Here is a 16,599-nt window from a genome sequence, read left to right as displayed (position 1 = left end):
CTCCACCGAGATAATAACCCATCCTGGCTTGGGCTCGTGAGACACATGCACCCAAAAACCATTTACGCCAATAAAACAGGATTTTCTCGATTTAAAACAAAATGCACATAAATACAATATGCAACTCACGCCTCATGGCTCAAATAATCAAGCGAACACAAACAAGCAAAACCAAGCACTCCGTCCTCGATCCATCCGACCCCCGAACTCCTCGGACTCAGTCTGGAATCAGCCAACCAACAACAATTAATTATTGAAAGAGCAAAATATCTTTAAATCTAAAAGTAGGGTTTGGAAAATACTTACAGCGCTATATAGTATTTTTAGAAAACACGCGGCGTTGCAAACGGCGGAAGGAAAGCAATGTAACAGTGAAAATTCACTGTGGCCGTGGGTTGTAAAATACCCACTTTTGAACGGGGACAAACCAAGGTTCGGGATTGCTAGGGAAGGGTCTAAGGATGTTTATGAAGCTAATGGAAGTGAAGTTTGGCCGTGGGTGGCGGCTGAAATGGCAGAGGAAGGCCGGATTTTCCAAAATGGAAAGCTAGCTCGTGGGAGCTGTTCCAGTGGCTGTTAGGGGCTGGAAATTGGTGGGTTAGGACGGCAAGGAGCCGGTGATGAAGTGGTGAAGAGATGGTGGCCGGAGGTGGAGCGACGGCGGCGGATCGGAGGAAAATCCGTGAGGCTTGCCGGGCGTTTTCCGGCCAAACGGCGGCTCCGTTGGCGGTAAAATTTGGTGGGGTGGTTCACCGGAGGGAGGGGAAGATTTTGGTAGTGGTGGTGTGCCACACGGTGGCCAGCGGTAGTGGGTCTGGGCTGATGATGGTTCCGGCTTGGGAGAGGAGAGAGAGAGAGAGAGAGAGAGAGAGACGAACGAGGGGGTTACGCGCGGGAGAGAGAGGAGGAAAAAGGAAGAAGAAAAAAGAAAAAAAAAAGGAAAGAAAAGAGAAAAGAGAAAAAGGAAAAAGGGAAAAGAAAAGATGTAGGAAGGAAATGAGGTCCAATCCTCACTCCGGAAAGCAAATCAAATCCGCCGAAAACGAGATTAAAAAAAAACTGTAAAACGACTAATTAAATAAAACGCAACATCAAATAAATAAAAACTAATTAAAATACATTAATTTAAAATAAATAAAATAATTTATTAATTAAATTAAAAACAACCCTTCAGTGAAAATACACATAAAAGCGGGTCATCACAATAGAACTGAAAATTTGAAGCATCACATTGACACATGCCCTAGATCGAAGAAGTTCGAGAGATATTAGTTAGTTGATGTTAGTACAAAATAGTGGATCTATTTTGGTAAACACTTCTAAATTTGATCCTGAACAATATAGAAAACTTTTGGTAAAAGCGATTGTGAAGCTTGATTTGCCTTTTCGGTTTGTTGAATATTCAAGGATGAGATCTTTATTACAATATGCGTGTCCAGATATTCCAATTATTTTTAGAAATACTGCTAAAACTGATTTGGTTAATTAAGTATCATCATCAAGGAAAAAAAAATTAAATGCATGTTGAGTGATGCTCCTGGTAAAATTTGTCTGACATCTGACTTGTGGATTTCTATGAGCACTAATGGTTATATGTGCATTATAGCACATTTTTTAGATAAGAAATTGGTTCTAGAGAAAAGGGTTTTAAATTTTTCTTTTATGCCACCACCACATAATGGCATATCTTTGTCTGAGAAAATTTATAATTTGCTATGTGAGTGAGAAATTTTACAAAAGATTTTTGCATTGACTTTAGACAATACTTCTTCTAATGACATGTCGTTAGAGTTGTTAAGAACTCAATTGAACATTAAAAAAGTCATTGTTTGTGATGGTGAGTTCTTTCATCTTCGTTATTGTTGTCATATTTTAAATTTTGTAGTACAAGATAGGTTAAAAGCAATTGATTGTGCTATCCAAAAAATCCATGACAATATCAAGTATAAGGATTACAATCAAGGAAACAAAAATTTTTAGATTCAATAAAAGAAAATTCTTTAAATGGTAAGAAAGGGCTAAGACAGGATGTCCCCACTAGATAGAATTCAACTTTTTTTATGCTTGAGAGTGCTCTTTTGCATCATTGTGCCTTTTGCCATTTGGAGTTCACTGATTCTAATTTTAAACACTGTCTATCAACATCTGAGTGGGAAAAAGTGGAGAAGATTAACACTTTTTTGGGAGATTTTTATGATGCCACTTGTGAGTTTTCTAGAACCAAATACCCTACAGCTAATTTGTACTTTCCAGCAGTTGATTTATTTGACATTAAAAGAACACTCTGAAAGTGAAGATGACTAGATGAAGAAAATATCTTATCAAATGCTTGCTAAGTTTGAGAAATATTGGTATGAGTTCAATGTTTTATTGGCTACAGCAGTTATATTGGATCCTCGATACAAACTTCATTTTGTTGATTTTTCTTATACGAAACTTTATGGAAATGGTTCCCTGGAGTTTTTGAATGTTCATACCAAAATGGCATCTCTTTTCATAGAATATAGTTCTTCTAATACTCTCACAAGTTCTACCACGACTTTTGAAAGAAGTGTTAGTGGAGCAGAAAGTCAATCATTTTCTAGTAAATGGAATAAAGTTAATAAACAAATATTTTAGGTAATTTCAAATAATATTTTTTGTTTAATGATTTATATTATATTGTTGTTTTATTATTTTATATCACATCTTCTCAATTGAACTTTTTTTTTTCTATAGGAATTTGATTTATTTGGAAATGATGATCTCGCTGTTCATATGCAAAAAAGTCAATTGGAGCTTTATTTGGATGAACTTAGGGTAGATAGAAATGCAAAGATTGATATTATTTCATTTTGGAAAGGAAATGAATTTCGTTATCCTGATCTTGCTTGTATGGCTTGTGACATTTTGAGTGTTCCAGTTCCTACAGTTGCATTTGAATCTACTTTTAGTGTTGGTGGTCGTACTATTGATCAGTTTAGGAGTATACTAAAACTAAATATTGTTGAAGAATTAGTTTACACAAAAGATTGGTTATATGACGATGAAGCCGAAGTTGAGAGTAACATTATTTATTTATTTATTAAATACTATCTTAATTCTTTTACTAATGTCATTTTTTTAAAAGGAACAACAAGAAATGCAATTGGACAAGTTAACTAAAAATATACTGGAGTTGGAGACCAACAAGAGCAATGAGGAAGCTACACTTCCTTCTGTGGGTTTATAATTTGTTTAGATTTGTGTGTGTATTATCATATTTAGAATTGTAACATTATTATTTACAATGTGTGTTTATCATATTTGGTACTCTTGGATGTAATATAATAAGTGATAGTTGGGTAGGTGTTCTAACTATGCACTGCAACACTATGCAGTATGCATGGTTTTTTGAGTTTGTTACTTTGTTTATCATATATGGTAACTTCGGGATTTTAATTTCAGTATATTTATTTTTTGGATTGTAATTTGTAGTTGTAGTTAGTTTTATATTTTTTAGAGACATTATGATTTTAATATATATATATATATAATTAATCATGTTAAACGGGTTAATGGGTCCTGTTGATGTCAATTAATATAAACGGGTTAAAACAGGTCATAACGAGTCGAGTCATGTCATGTTATGTTAACCTTTTTGTAAGATTCACTAACAAGTTGTGTCGTGTCAACTTGTTATTTTAATGGATTGTGTTAGGGTTTGAATATTTGACACGGAAGCCTTAACGGGTCGTGTTCAGATTGACCCATACAATATATATACTTATTTCGACACGACACGAACACAACCCGTTAATAGGATTTAACATCCCTACTGAAACATATGTCATGCACAGGCATGTAATGTGCATAGCTTATGGACTAGCTTGTTAAAGACACAGTAAGGCACCATGCGGGGCTCACCGTGCATGGTGGGCCTCACTTACAACTGAGCTCTAACTCCCTGTTAGGGACCCCGATCTTGTCCCTAAATATTAAGTCCACGAGCACACCTTGGTGATGTTGGTGATCGAGTGATCTTTCCAACTTGCTTAGCCTTCAACATAGGGTAGGTGTTTGGGAGGTGGAATGATGGAGATAATGGTGGAATTGGGTAGGCTAAGTGTTTAGAGCTTGCAATTCACTATGGATGGCTAGGGTTTGTCCTCTGAGTGTGGTGTCAAGTTGATTGAGTTAGCGTTGATGAGAGATAGTGAGGCTAGGGTTTCGGGTATGAGGGGTTACCAAAATTAACCAAAAAGAATTAAGGTTGGCGCAAAGATGGATGGAGGCTAAGATTTTGGAAAGATTCTCAAGTGGTAGGAATCCTTAAGGATTTGGTGGGGCTAGTTTATAAAGTCAATGTTGATTTGAGAGATTTAAGGGATGAAAGATTTAAGGAATTGAAAAGAATTATCAATTCCTTAAATTAAAGGGATGAGGGATTTAAAGAATTCTCTTCAATTCCTTAAACTATCAATTCCTTAAACTAAGGGATTTAAATTGGAGGAAATCAAGACTCCTAAAAGGAAAGAGTTTCCTTATGGAGAATTGGGGAGTTTTGGCTAAGGTAAATTGGGATGAAAGAAGGGTAAAGATGGTAATGCCGTGTATGGTAAGTGATGATTTGGTTAGGGTTTTATGGAAGGTTTTCAAGATGGAGTGAATCTTTGAGGTAATGGGGGAATTCGAATTTGGACCAGAATGACAAGTCAATAGTTGACTAGAGAGATTTTAGAAAGAGTGATTTAAGGGATTGAATGTGATTATCAATTCTTTAAATTAAGAGATTTGAAATGAGAGGGAGTCATGACTCCTAGAAGGAAGGAATTACTTTATAGGGACTTGAGGTGGCAGTTAGGGTTTTGTGGAGGAAATGATTTATGGAAAGTGGCAAACACTTCAGTGGTCGAAAATGAGAATATGGAAGAATCAAATGAGCAATGGAAGGATGAACACCAAGAACAAAGTAAAATACTTAAGAACTTGAATGAATAAAAAGTAACAAATCAACTAATGATTCACGGATTGCGCAATAGTTTAAATAAACCTCATGAATTGATAACTTGATAAAAATAAGGATAACAACAATTTGGATTCACAAATTGCACCAAGTTACAAAATCAAGATAAATAAATCACACATATTCACGAATTGCAATGTGTGATCCTCTTCTTGGGATTCACGAATTGCACCCAAAAAGTCCAAGTGCCTAGCACCGATTGTTGATTTCCTAACTAAAATAATCCTCCTCTAGAAAATTTGCCAAAAGATGTAAATGCAAAAACTAAGGGTCCTATTTATAAGGGTTACAACTTGAAAATCCCCAATAGGTCCCTTGGAAAATAAATAATTAAATTAAAATAAACAAGAAGCAATAACAAAGTTGGCATGGGCCAAGTTGACCCATGGCATGCATGAGCTCATGGATGAGCTAGGTTGACCCTTCTCTTCATGGGGTCCTACCATTCCCGTTACAGGGTGCGGTCGAGTTTTGTCTCCCACCACAACAAAGCAGTCAAGTTAATCTCCTGCCAAAGCTGATGCTCCGCGCTCATACCTATAAATCGAGTTCCTACACTCACCCCAGTTTATGCAATTGAAGTGTCCTCTCACTAACACCTAAGCCGAGTTCCTACATCCCCCCTGTTTTACACAGTTGAGGCATCCTCCCGCAAACACCTAAGCTAAGTTTCTACACTCTCCCTTGATGACAAAAGGAGGAAGAAACTCAATAGAGTGTTTCTCTATGCGCCCAATTAACGTGGTCAATGCATCCTCTTGCTTCACTTAAAGCCGAGTGACTCCACTCGCCCAATTTATGCGATCGAGGCAACCTCCTGCTACACTTAAGCCAAATGACTCCACTCACACCATCAGTATGGTCGAGGCATCCTCTTGCCAAAACATAATTCGAGTGTCTCTACTCGCCCCTTTAGTACGATCTAGGCATCCTCCTACCAAACACAAGCCAAGTGTCTCCATTCGCCAATACCGTCGCCAGTAGATTACCTTCAAGAATAATCTTATGAGCTCTATAACTGCCTCATGCGGTTTTCCTTCGAGAAAGAGTTGACAAGCTCAACAACCCTCTAAGATGGACCCAGGCGATGGGCTCTCTAACCACTTAAGCACGGGTTACTACAAATAAACTTTTACATCTACATCAAAACGAAAACATTATACACCTATAGAAAATTGCATCATAAGGCAAAATCCACTAATGCCACCAAAAAAAAAAATCATCAAATAAAAAAATATGTGCACTTTGCGAATGATAAACAGTCACATGCAATCGTCAATACACTCAATTATTATGCAAATGTTCTTACAAACAAACTTCCAAGAGCCGATTCTCAAAGGCTCTTACTACAAATTTCATGTATTCTTCTTTAGGATCATTCATGGAGATCTCCAGTACATTGCATAACAACAATAAACTATGGACCAGTTTATAGAATTGGTTTTTCTAGCAGTTTTCTATAGGTTACCTCCATCACAGTTGACTTGAAGATTTTCAAAACCTTTTTATTGAGCAAGTTGACTTTAAGAATTGCTAGCATCTATTAGGGATAAGATTGATTGTGTCAGCCTATTGAAAACCTATCACTAAGGGAAGAGATAAGGCCAAGGGATAAGGGAGGGAAGTGATAAGGCAATAAAGAGATAAACCAAAAGAAGTTAGCTCATACTCCTAAAAAGAAAAGGTTTGACAAGGCAAGTTGGACTCAATCACTCTAAGAAAGAAAATAGACTTCTATAAAAGGAGAAGATCTCTACAAATTGAGGGGACTCTATCCACAACTTCTCTACGCCGAGACTCCACACACACATCGACTCCAAATGATCTTTTCTCAAGGGAGGCATCATACTCAACCTCCCGAAACCCTAAATTTTTCCATTGTATTGAGATATTTGTAAGGCTATGAGATATTATAAAATTGCATATTATAGTGAATAACAACTTGTGAACATATGCTTTTATGTCAAACAACATAAATGTTTATATCTCTTTTTATTTATTTTTATTCACTTATTTATTATTTATTATTTATTTCAAGGAAGAATGTAAAGAGCACCGTATCGAAGCTCGAACTATCATCATGGGTCGAGAATAATTATTTTCTCCTTTTCATCTTGTTATGTAAATTTTAGACATTAACAACCTCTGAACTCTTTATTTGTTAAATAGAATTTTTGTCATCGATCACCTAAAATGAAATTTGTTCCTTCACTCGAATCCATGGACCATATTGATCTTTATCCTACCCCATGCATGGTTGTCTTTGGTAGGAGTGAGCAAACATCTTGGCCATTTTTGATCACTCCGCACTGAAAACAATTCAGGAATACATTTGTATTTGTTGCCTAGATGACTAATTCAATAGGTGGTGAATTTGGTTGTTTTATATATATATATATATATATATAAATTAATTATTACAAATTAAAAACACAATATAAAAGTTGAATAAAATACTAAGTAACAATAAATATAAAGAGTAAAAGTAAGAGAGATACAAATTCAGTATTTTAACAAGATTTAACCCTACTACCTACATCCTTGCCTCAAAGTATCCATTGAGAATTCTCAAATTCACTATTTAACTTACTTAAAGGTAGAGATAGAAACCTATTACACATTTAAGTAATACCGCTTCAAAACATCTATGTAGAATGTATTTTATACTTACAATCACCTTACGATTGATGACTCAGATATTCTCTATGTAGAACTTTTACTATACTCATAAAAGTTACACACTTTTTTATTATTTACTGATTATCTGTGTTAGTAATAATATGATGTTTACATAAACTAAATTATTAGTGTATTTATATTATAGTATGAATACATTACATGTATATCAAAAATAAGTTTATATTAATAACTTAATATTAATGTTTATGTTATAAGATTAAAATTTATATGTGATATCAATATTATATTGAAAATTATAAAATTAATTTTATGTTATATGACATGTTGTATTAATTTTATGTTATAAGAATAATATACTTTGAATAATAAAATTAGAATTCCATATTATATTAATTGCAAATTTAGCATATAATATATATATATATATATAATATAAGACAAAACATTATATATAATATAAAAAATTAGAAATTTATACACTGATCTGATTTGGTTTAAATTGATTTTCAAAATATGAAAATAAATACTACATTAATTTAGGATTAGAATGGGTACCTGTAACACCCCCCCTTCCCCTATTAAGGTCAGAAATGTCACTTGCTTACTCACATAAAGCCATGCAAGAAACTTGCATAATTTGTGAAAATATTGTTCATCACTTAAAAGAGTTTATAAAATAAGTTGTTTTAATAAAACATAACTCAATTTCTCAAACCAATTGAAATGAAGATCAAACAACAAAGTCACTAAGTTTATAGTTTGCTCCTTCTAAGTTTGGCCCACCTGCTCGTACTAATCATCATCCTAACTTGGGTGGAGTTTTAAGAAAAAATAGGAATAACCTAAAATAAATTGAACACTCAGTAAGAAACTCATCACAATATAACCTACTAATCAGAGGATTTTTCAGATTTTCGTTCATGTTGAGAATCTTTAAAACATGATTGATCATGCTTATGCTTATGTTGTGCATAACTTCATTTGATTATCTGAATTAACTGATTATTCTGACATGTCTAAATGATTTGATTTTATTGAGTTGATTGACCATTGCACTTAACTCTGTGTGTAAGGTTTTGCATTGGCCTCACATCCTGTTGCATCAAGGGAAGCCGCGTATAGTATTCTGGCATACTATGGTGGACCACGCTTGAGCGTGGCTTGCACAGCCACCCTGATTTGAGCTGCACTGGTACCATGTATCTGAATGACTATCTGATTTACTGATCTTATCTTATTTTATACTTGAACTTAAGATAGCTTATGTGTCTTATGCGACATGAGATATATGATATGCATATTGATATAAATAACTATAAATTACTAAATCTGAACATGATACTGAATGCACATGATCGTATGCTATATTGGGTGACATGCTTACATATGACATGGGTGGTATATAAAAATGACAGTTAAAGAACTGGTTCTAATAATAATTTATATAAGCTGAACTGTGATAATTCTAATTTGTGATTAAATTACTTACTTTGTAGCTTGCACCTATAAGAAGTATTTAAGCGTCACTAAATTGTATGAAATAATATGTCTTAATATTATGCTGATTTAATACATATCATGGAGAATATATAATTTAATACACATCAAATTTTATACAAAAGTCATTTAAACGTAGGTATCATATAATTAGACATATTATAACTGAGTAAAATATTTGGATTGAGAAAAATAACTATTGGATCTCACAAAACTATTAATCGCCAAAGAATAAGTTTTGGATCCGTGGTTATCTAATAGTAATTGGGCTTCCAACGTAGCCCATCAACGAAATCTAGGCCCAATAAAATTTTATTTTCAGAATATTGGGCCGGATTGTTACATTACCGCATCACATCGCTTAAAATTTAGACCGAATTAGTTTTTTTTACACCCTAGCTTTAACCTACGAATTGAATCATTGATCATCCAACACGTTCCCCTACTACGATGTAATAATATTATGGACACGTGTTGGCCGAAGTTGGGATAGAAAAAGCTACTCGTGTCTCGAATGGCGGGAAAGTCGTTTGAGATTTTACGGTAAGTTTTCTATTATTTTAGAAAGAGAAGTCCTACATATTATCTTACAACATACATTTTATATATTAAAATATTATTTTTTATTTTTTATTTCATTTTATTTTTATTAAACTAATTGAATTATTTTATTTATCATTCATATATTATATATTTATTATAGAAAAAATAAAAAAAAATTAAAATAAATGTGATGTGTGAAGTGTGAGAATGATAAAAAAAATTTTTTTTTGAAGTAAAATGAGATTGAGATCGGTGAATTGAAATAAAATAAAAAATAAATAATAAATAAAATAATATATTTTTAATATATATTTTTTAATATTTGAAAAAATTAAATATTTATTTTATTTTTTGTAAAAATTTTAATAATTAGATTAGATAAGTTAAGATAGGATAATATGAGATGAGATGAGTTAATAAATTTTAGGAAAGTATAATTAATTAAGGGTAATTTCGTCCTTTAATACAAGGTCAAAATAGTCACGAAACAAATTATCTTCATCCTCCGAAGTCCGAAACTAACACGGAATTCTAACTATAAATATTATATACATTCACTCGCCACAGAACGCATCAACTTTTTCATTCGTATTTTTTTTTTTTCCTTTTCTGGTTGTTCTCTCGGGAAATTTCGTGGGTTTTGCATGAAGATGCTTAGCTAAGCAGTTTCTAAGAAAGCTTCTCAACTCTTTTTTCCCCTTGGAAATTAGTTCAACGCCGAAGTTTTTATGCGGGTGGGTTAGTTTCTCGCATTTCTTAAGTAGGCCTGTGCTCTGCAATGAAACTGTATCAAACTGAAATTTGTTCTTACTTGGTAGTTAGGGCTTCTGTTTGGATTCTTCATGATTGTATGATTGTGTAATTAAAAATGTGGGTAAATAATTGATGTTGATTTGCTTGCCTGTTGTTGTTTGTGGGAAATAAATTAGGGTTTCCAGGTTTCAGAGCTGTGACATTGTGTGATTGAGATCTAGTTTGAGCCTTTTATTGAATGCGAAAGACGCATGCTTGGTTTTGGCCTTTTGTACTCTTTTACGTATCAGTTGGTTTGGTTGTGATCGTGTCTATACGTTGAAGTTAATTCTGTATAATTTAAACTTGGAGTTGTACCTCTAGAAATTCCATTAAGGTGATCCAACAGTATAAGGTTTTACCATTACTGTTAGCTGGTCCTCTGAACATGATGATGTTGCAGTGGCACGATAAGTGTTATGGGTATGTTGAGAGATTGCTTATGCTGGACGATGACAAGTTTCATTTTTGGAGAAAAAAGAAATGTAGACAAATGTATAATAGATGGTTAGCATAGATAGTATCTCCTCAGGTGTTAGAGGCAGTAACTTGGATCTTTATTTTTTAGCTGATGAATAATCAATGTTGCTCTCATTATGTGTTAGAAAGCCTTTAGGTCCAATTTTTTTTGGAAAGGGTGTCTGAAAAGACTGGAATATGTTTATTGGTATCTTTGGCAAAAGTTTTAGGTTCCATTTGGTTCTTATGGAATGAAAGAAAGACTGAGGAATTGATTAAGAATGATTTCATTTTAGTTTTCTCCTGGTATTCTTCAAAGAAAGAGAAGGACATTCAATTATGGGGTTCTCAAAATGAATATTTTTTCCTGTCACTTCCTTTAAAAAAAATAGGAGTCTGTGAACTCTTTCTCCAACTTAATGCCATAGAAGCTAATAGTTTTTCTTATAAGTAGCAGGACGTTTCTAATAGTATCACTGGGTAAACATTCACTTGTTTTTGCCCTTTTTCTTCATGGTCATTTAGTGTGAGTTGCTTCTTTTGACTTATGACTTTTTATCATCACTTATAAAAATACTATCATTTTTATCTTCGGCATGGTAATTTCATTTTGTTGTACATTCATTTTCCCCACGCTTGTAATTGAAGGTGTCTGTGTCATTATCCTAATTTTGGAAATGGTTTGTTCAAAATTCCCTTCCTGGATTGAGTAACTTTGGTAGACGATCTAAACACTAGTTCTTCCTTTGGGGTATGACTATGGCTTAATAATGGAATAATTTTCTAAAGAAGGGGTCTTCTCACATGCCTAGTAGCATCAAGTATTCATATGCTTAGAAGAAGTCACCTACTTCCACTTTTTTAATCTCATGTAAAGTTGGAGGTTGCTATAAGTTTCTTCTCGTGAGAAGAATATTTTTACACCTGCATTTGCACTTGATTCAAAAAAGCATGCTCAATATATACATGTAGCTGAGCACTCCCAATGGATCCTTCATCCTATCCCTCAAAATACATCACCAAAACCCATTTTTTCTATTTTACATACTAATTTTTACAATATACCATACATCGGTTTATCAATTTTTTCTTCATATCATTTAAATATTATACTTTTTAATACTTTTTCTCCAATAGAAAATCAACAACAGGAGAGAGAAACTAATTTAAAATGTTTACAATGATGAATAGTTCCCTCCACATCTAGTGGGTTCCTATCGCAAAATGTAAAATAAAAAATGGAATACAAGATCCATTGGAGGACACTTTTGAGAGAATTTCTTTATATTTTAAAGAAAATTGTATTATAGAGCATCCATTGGGAGTGCTCTTCTTCCTTTGGCACATTTTCCCCTAGTCCTGGGAAGCAACATTGTGGAGAGGCATCATGGGACCAGACTTGTGAAGAAACATTGAGGGTGTATTCAGTGGTGCTGAATTAGCTGATATATGATGCATATACATCTTATATTCCTTAGAACTCTAAACAAATCTCAAAATCTAGTAGAATGTTGTAATTGATTCTATGGTGACATGTAGAAGGCTGTTTGAGCATCCATTGGAATGTGTGCTTGATATATATTCTTGTTGGAGGAAGATCCTCATTCATCTTGTGGCATTCTTTTTATTCAGAATTGTGAACTAATGTAAAATACTCAATGGATATGTTAATCATGGATTTGTAGCCATTAATTCTCCTGTTCACCATTTACAGCCGAAGGGATGGAAAGTGATACTCAATCTAGTTGCAAAATTAAGGATAATGACAGTAACAGTTCCAAAGGGAGGCATAGCGTTGGCAAAGAATCGAGTACCTCAGGCTCCACAACATTAGATACATCTGGTTTGAGAAGATCTACTAGAGAATCATCATTGAAGAGCAAGATGATTCCAAGCCCTCAAAGTACTCGAAAATCTGAGCGTCTTGATAAGCAGACGCCAACTTCTCCTTCAATTAAGAGGAAATCCGAGAGAATTGAAAATAAGGGGACACCAAGTCCTTCAATCAAGAGGAGATCTGAGAGAATTGAGAATAAGGGGATGGCAAGTCCTCCTTCAATCAAGAGGAAATCCGAGAGAATTGAGAATAAGGGGATGACAAGTCCTTTGAGAGGGGCTGAGAGGAGTAAGAAGATCTCCTGGCCAAGTTCTTCTGGATCAAAAAAATCTGATAAAAGCTTGAGGTTAACAGATATTAAGCAAAAAAAGGAAAAGAAGGAAAAGCGTGTGAAACTGTTGACGCTGGAAACTAAAGAGATTGAAAAAAATGAAAAAAAGGATTTGAAATCTGAACCTGCAAAAAATAGGAGAATGGATGCTCGTGCTTATAGGGCATTGTTTAAAAAACAATTAAAGAAAGTTACAGCAGCAGGTAATTGAGATTTCTTTTTCCCCTCCTTTAATTTTCTTTTTTGTTATTTGGTGTTGTAAAGTCATACTCTTTTGTGGGAGAAAATGCTTTGCAACTTTTGTGGTAGGAATGGACAATTAGTTTATGCAGTGATTATAAATACTAGGAGAAATGATTGGTCTACACACACAATCTTACACAAAAAAGTTTACATGTGGATGTTGTTAAATGTGATCCATCAGATTGTAAAGCTTTTTTAATTAATTTTATCCAAGTATTACATTAAGCCACATCAACATGTAAACTTCTTTGTGTGTAGACCTAACACTTCTCAAATACTAGTTCTCTTATGGTAGACCAGTTGTTTGCAAATAGATTGTTCTGAGGGGAAGGTTTAATCAGTTATCTTGATTATTCTTACACTTTGATTGTCTTGTAGCACATCACAAGGAGTGGAATACGCTGGATAAGTCCTCCCAGGGAGGTAGTGGTAATTGTGGAGGTGAAGGTGATGGAGTTGACAAGTGCAGTGAAAAGAGAGAGCAGGAACTGAGAGAAGAATCTGTTGGGAGATCTTGTGACACAGCTTTGGTGAGGTCAGATTCTAATGTGCATAAATTCTTAAATGAAATATTAGAAGATAACAGGGCAGTAGGATCGTCCCACCCAAGTCAGAGGCACATTTCTGTGGACTTAACTAGTGTGTCCTTACTGGTGGATGGCTCTGTAGAGGAGAAACTGCAAACAACGAAGTTGATAGATTCTGCATTTAAGGAGAAGACACTTGACAGAAATTTGGAAAAGTATTGGGAATTAATAACTTCAAATAGAAAAAGAAAGGCAGTAGATATGGATTCTGATACTTCTGCAATAATTGCAAGTAAAGATATCTGCAGCCCAATTGCTGATTCTGTCCCTTCATCGCCATTTGGGTGTGAAAGAAACAATCTTGTTGAGACAAGTGGCAGTTGTTATAAGAGACAAAGGTGGTTATTTATTCAGAATGCTCTAACTGTATCCACTTTTTCTATAGGTGGTAGTTCGCTATGCTATAAATATTATATGATGCCAATCACTATTTCTTCATTGTGTACATGCTTTTGCTATTTCTACATCTAAGAGGTCCGGATTCAGAATTAGCTCTGTTGCTATTGTTACACTCTGCATTGGTATATATCGTTGACTAACACGCATTAAACTTGTTAAGCACAATATTATGAAATTGTACTCTAGAGGGTGAATGCTTTTTTATATTAGGTACATGTAATTATACTATGTATATGATTTCTTGATGTGTGAATCCCTCTCATAGCCTTGTCTTATGTACCTGTTTAGAATTGTAAATCAGAAGCTGTATATGGTATCGAAGTGTAGGTTTTCGCCAAATTATACCTGGTAAATCCTGCCACATAGGTTGTTCTCTACCTTTCAACTGCATACATTCCAATCTTTTTTATTATAATTTTGTGAATATTCTCATATTCTTGTAATTTTTGCAGTTAATTAATGCATTTGACCAATCACCATGTATGTAACTCTTAAGCAAAAGTGATTAAAGAATTGAAATGAGAGGCACTATATAACTTTGTAGTAGGTAAAAGTAAAAATTAGAAACTGTATATTGTTTGCTGATATATAAACTTCCTAACCTTCTGGTTTATAATTTCCTGTGTCTAGAATATTGACATTATGACTCAGGCCATTCCAACATGGCAAGAAACTTGCTTAGATTGTATGCTTGGGATCGTCATATAATGTTTATCTTCCTCTATGCTACTTATATAAAAAAAATCCTGTGTATGGTCTAAAGATTATATAAAAAAAAATCCTGTGTATGGTCTAAAGATTATATAAAAAAAAATCCTGTGTATGGTCTAAAGATTTATTTTCCTGTTTGTTTTTGCTTTTCTTGTCTTATATATTTTGCAGAGTTGATGATGATTCAACAAAGGAGCAGTACTGCTCTTGCAACACGAAGTTAAACTGGGAGTCATCCAACATCTCTATCAATAAGGTCGGTTCATATTTACTTAAAAAATGGAAATGTGTTTACTTTTTCTTTACTTCTTGTTCTCTGCACATGCTTCCACTTCATCTATTATCTTGCATTCTCTTGGTTCTCTTATTGGGAGCATAAAAATATTTTTGTAATTCTAGTAATGTTTCTTTTTTTTTTTTTTTTTTTTTTTTTTTTTTTTTTTTTGTGAATTCTATTAATAGTTTCTCATGCTGTCTAGGTAGATTAAAATGTAACTTAATCAGATATGAAAAATTTCCTTTTCCAGTCTATCCTTTGGTATGGTATTTCTGCCCTCTCTATTCATGGTGACCCTTATGTGTCATTTTATTTTTGGGCGAGGCACTTCCATCATTTTGTGGAAGAAGTTGAATAACAGATCTGATATAGTGGATATTTGTTTTATCTAGTTGTTTTGAAGCCCCTTGGAAATAGTACTGTAGTTTTGATAAGAGTCCTAGCAGTCAGATTTGTTATCTTGATATTAGTCTGTAGATTGTGACCCCTGTAATTTCCATCACACAAATTTGACTGCAGATTGTAATAGCAGAGGTGCAAAATGATAAGGCTGAAAGATCGTTTCATGATAAAAGTTTGTGTGCTAGCTTGGTTACTTATGAAATCAAAGTGAACTAGGCGTTTGTATGAGTGCATTAGGGCTGTTCAGGAAAACAGTAAGCCCAATCTGCCCGTCAGATCTGACCTGATAATGTCGGCCGCTTTATTGGGTTGGTTCGAGTTGAAAATTAAGCAACCTGATTGGAAGGTTGAACAGTTGTTGGTTTAAATGAATTAAGAACCCGGCTCACATGATTATCCTATTTTCACTGAAACCCTACACGATTCAATCCCATCATCTTTGAGTCTCTGTTGCACCACAGACCTCCAGACCCCTTCATCTCTTGCATCACTCCCACCTCATCTTAAAACCCACACTCCTCTTGACTTGGTTGATTGATTTTGATAGCAGTGGGTCAGTGTTTTGAATTCATGCTATTGACATCCAGAGCCCCACATGGAGGAAGCAACCACCTTGCACACAAACAGTCTCTCTTTCTCTCTTCATTCAAGTCATTCAGATCTTTTATGACCTTCTTTATTGTGGATCCATGCCCAAAATTTCAAAGCCTAAATTTTTATATTTTTTGGGTCTGATTCCTATTCTCTTAAAGCTTTTATCTGAAATATTGTACCTACTTGTCTGCATTTTTTGGGTATATCTTGATCAAAACCAATGATGGAATTGTTTCTGTGCCTTCTGCATTTACTGATCATCAAGATGGTAGGTCTTATAGCATTCTGCTGCCTAGGTCTTTC

The 16,599-nt window shown here is 34.2% G+C and overlaps 1 protein-coding gene across 2 annotated transcripts in view; it reads left to right on the top strand.

Moving 5' to 3' along the window:
• The first annotated feature begins 10,227 nt into the window (after positions 1–10,227).
• The window catches only part of LOC122294255 (helicase protein MOM1), a 30,801-nt gene continuing 24,429 nt past the window's right edge, over positions 10,228–16,599 (top strand). The window contains exons 1-4 of one of the 2 annotated variants that reach the window (XM_043102845.1): positions 10,228–10,398; positions 12,630–13,286; positions 13,705–14,251; positions 15,195–15,279. In XM_043102845.1, coding sequence (XP_042958779.1) covers positions 12,638–13,286; positions 13,705–14,251; positions 15,195–15,279 — 1,281 coding nt within the window. In that variant the 5' untranslated portion in view covers positions 10,228–10,398; positions 12,630–12,637. Of the gene's footprint in view, positions 10,399–12,629; positions 13,287–13,704; positions 14,252–15,194; positions 15,280–16,599 lie in introns of those variants that run through there. The other variant, XM_043102846.1, reaches the window with a different exon arrangement.

The sequence above is a fragment of the Carya illinoinensis genome, chromosome 14 (genome assembly GCF_018687715.1).
Source record: "Carya illinoinensis cultivar Pawnee chromosome 14, C.illinoinensisPawnee_v1, whole genome shotgun sequence".
In the NCBI taxonomy this organism is placed as follows: Eukaryota; Viridiplantae; Streptophyta; class Magnoliopsida; order Fagales; family Juglandaceae; genus Carya; species Carya illinoinensis.
This window is presented reverse-complemented; position numbering and strand designations above follow the sequence as displayed.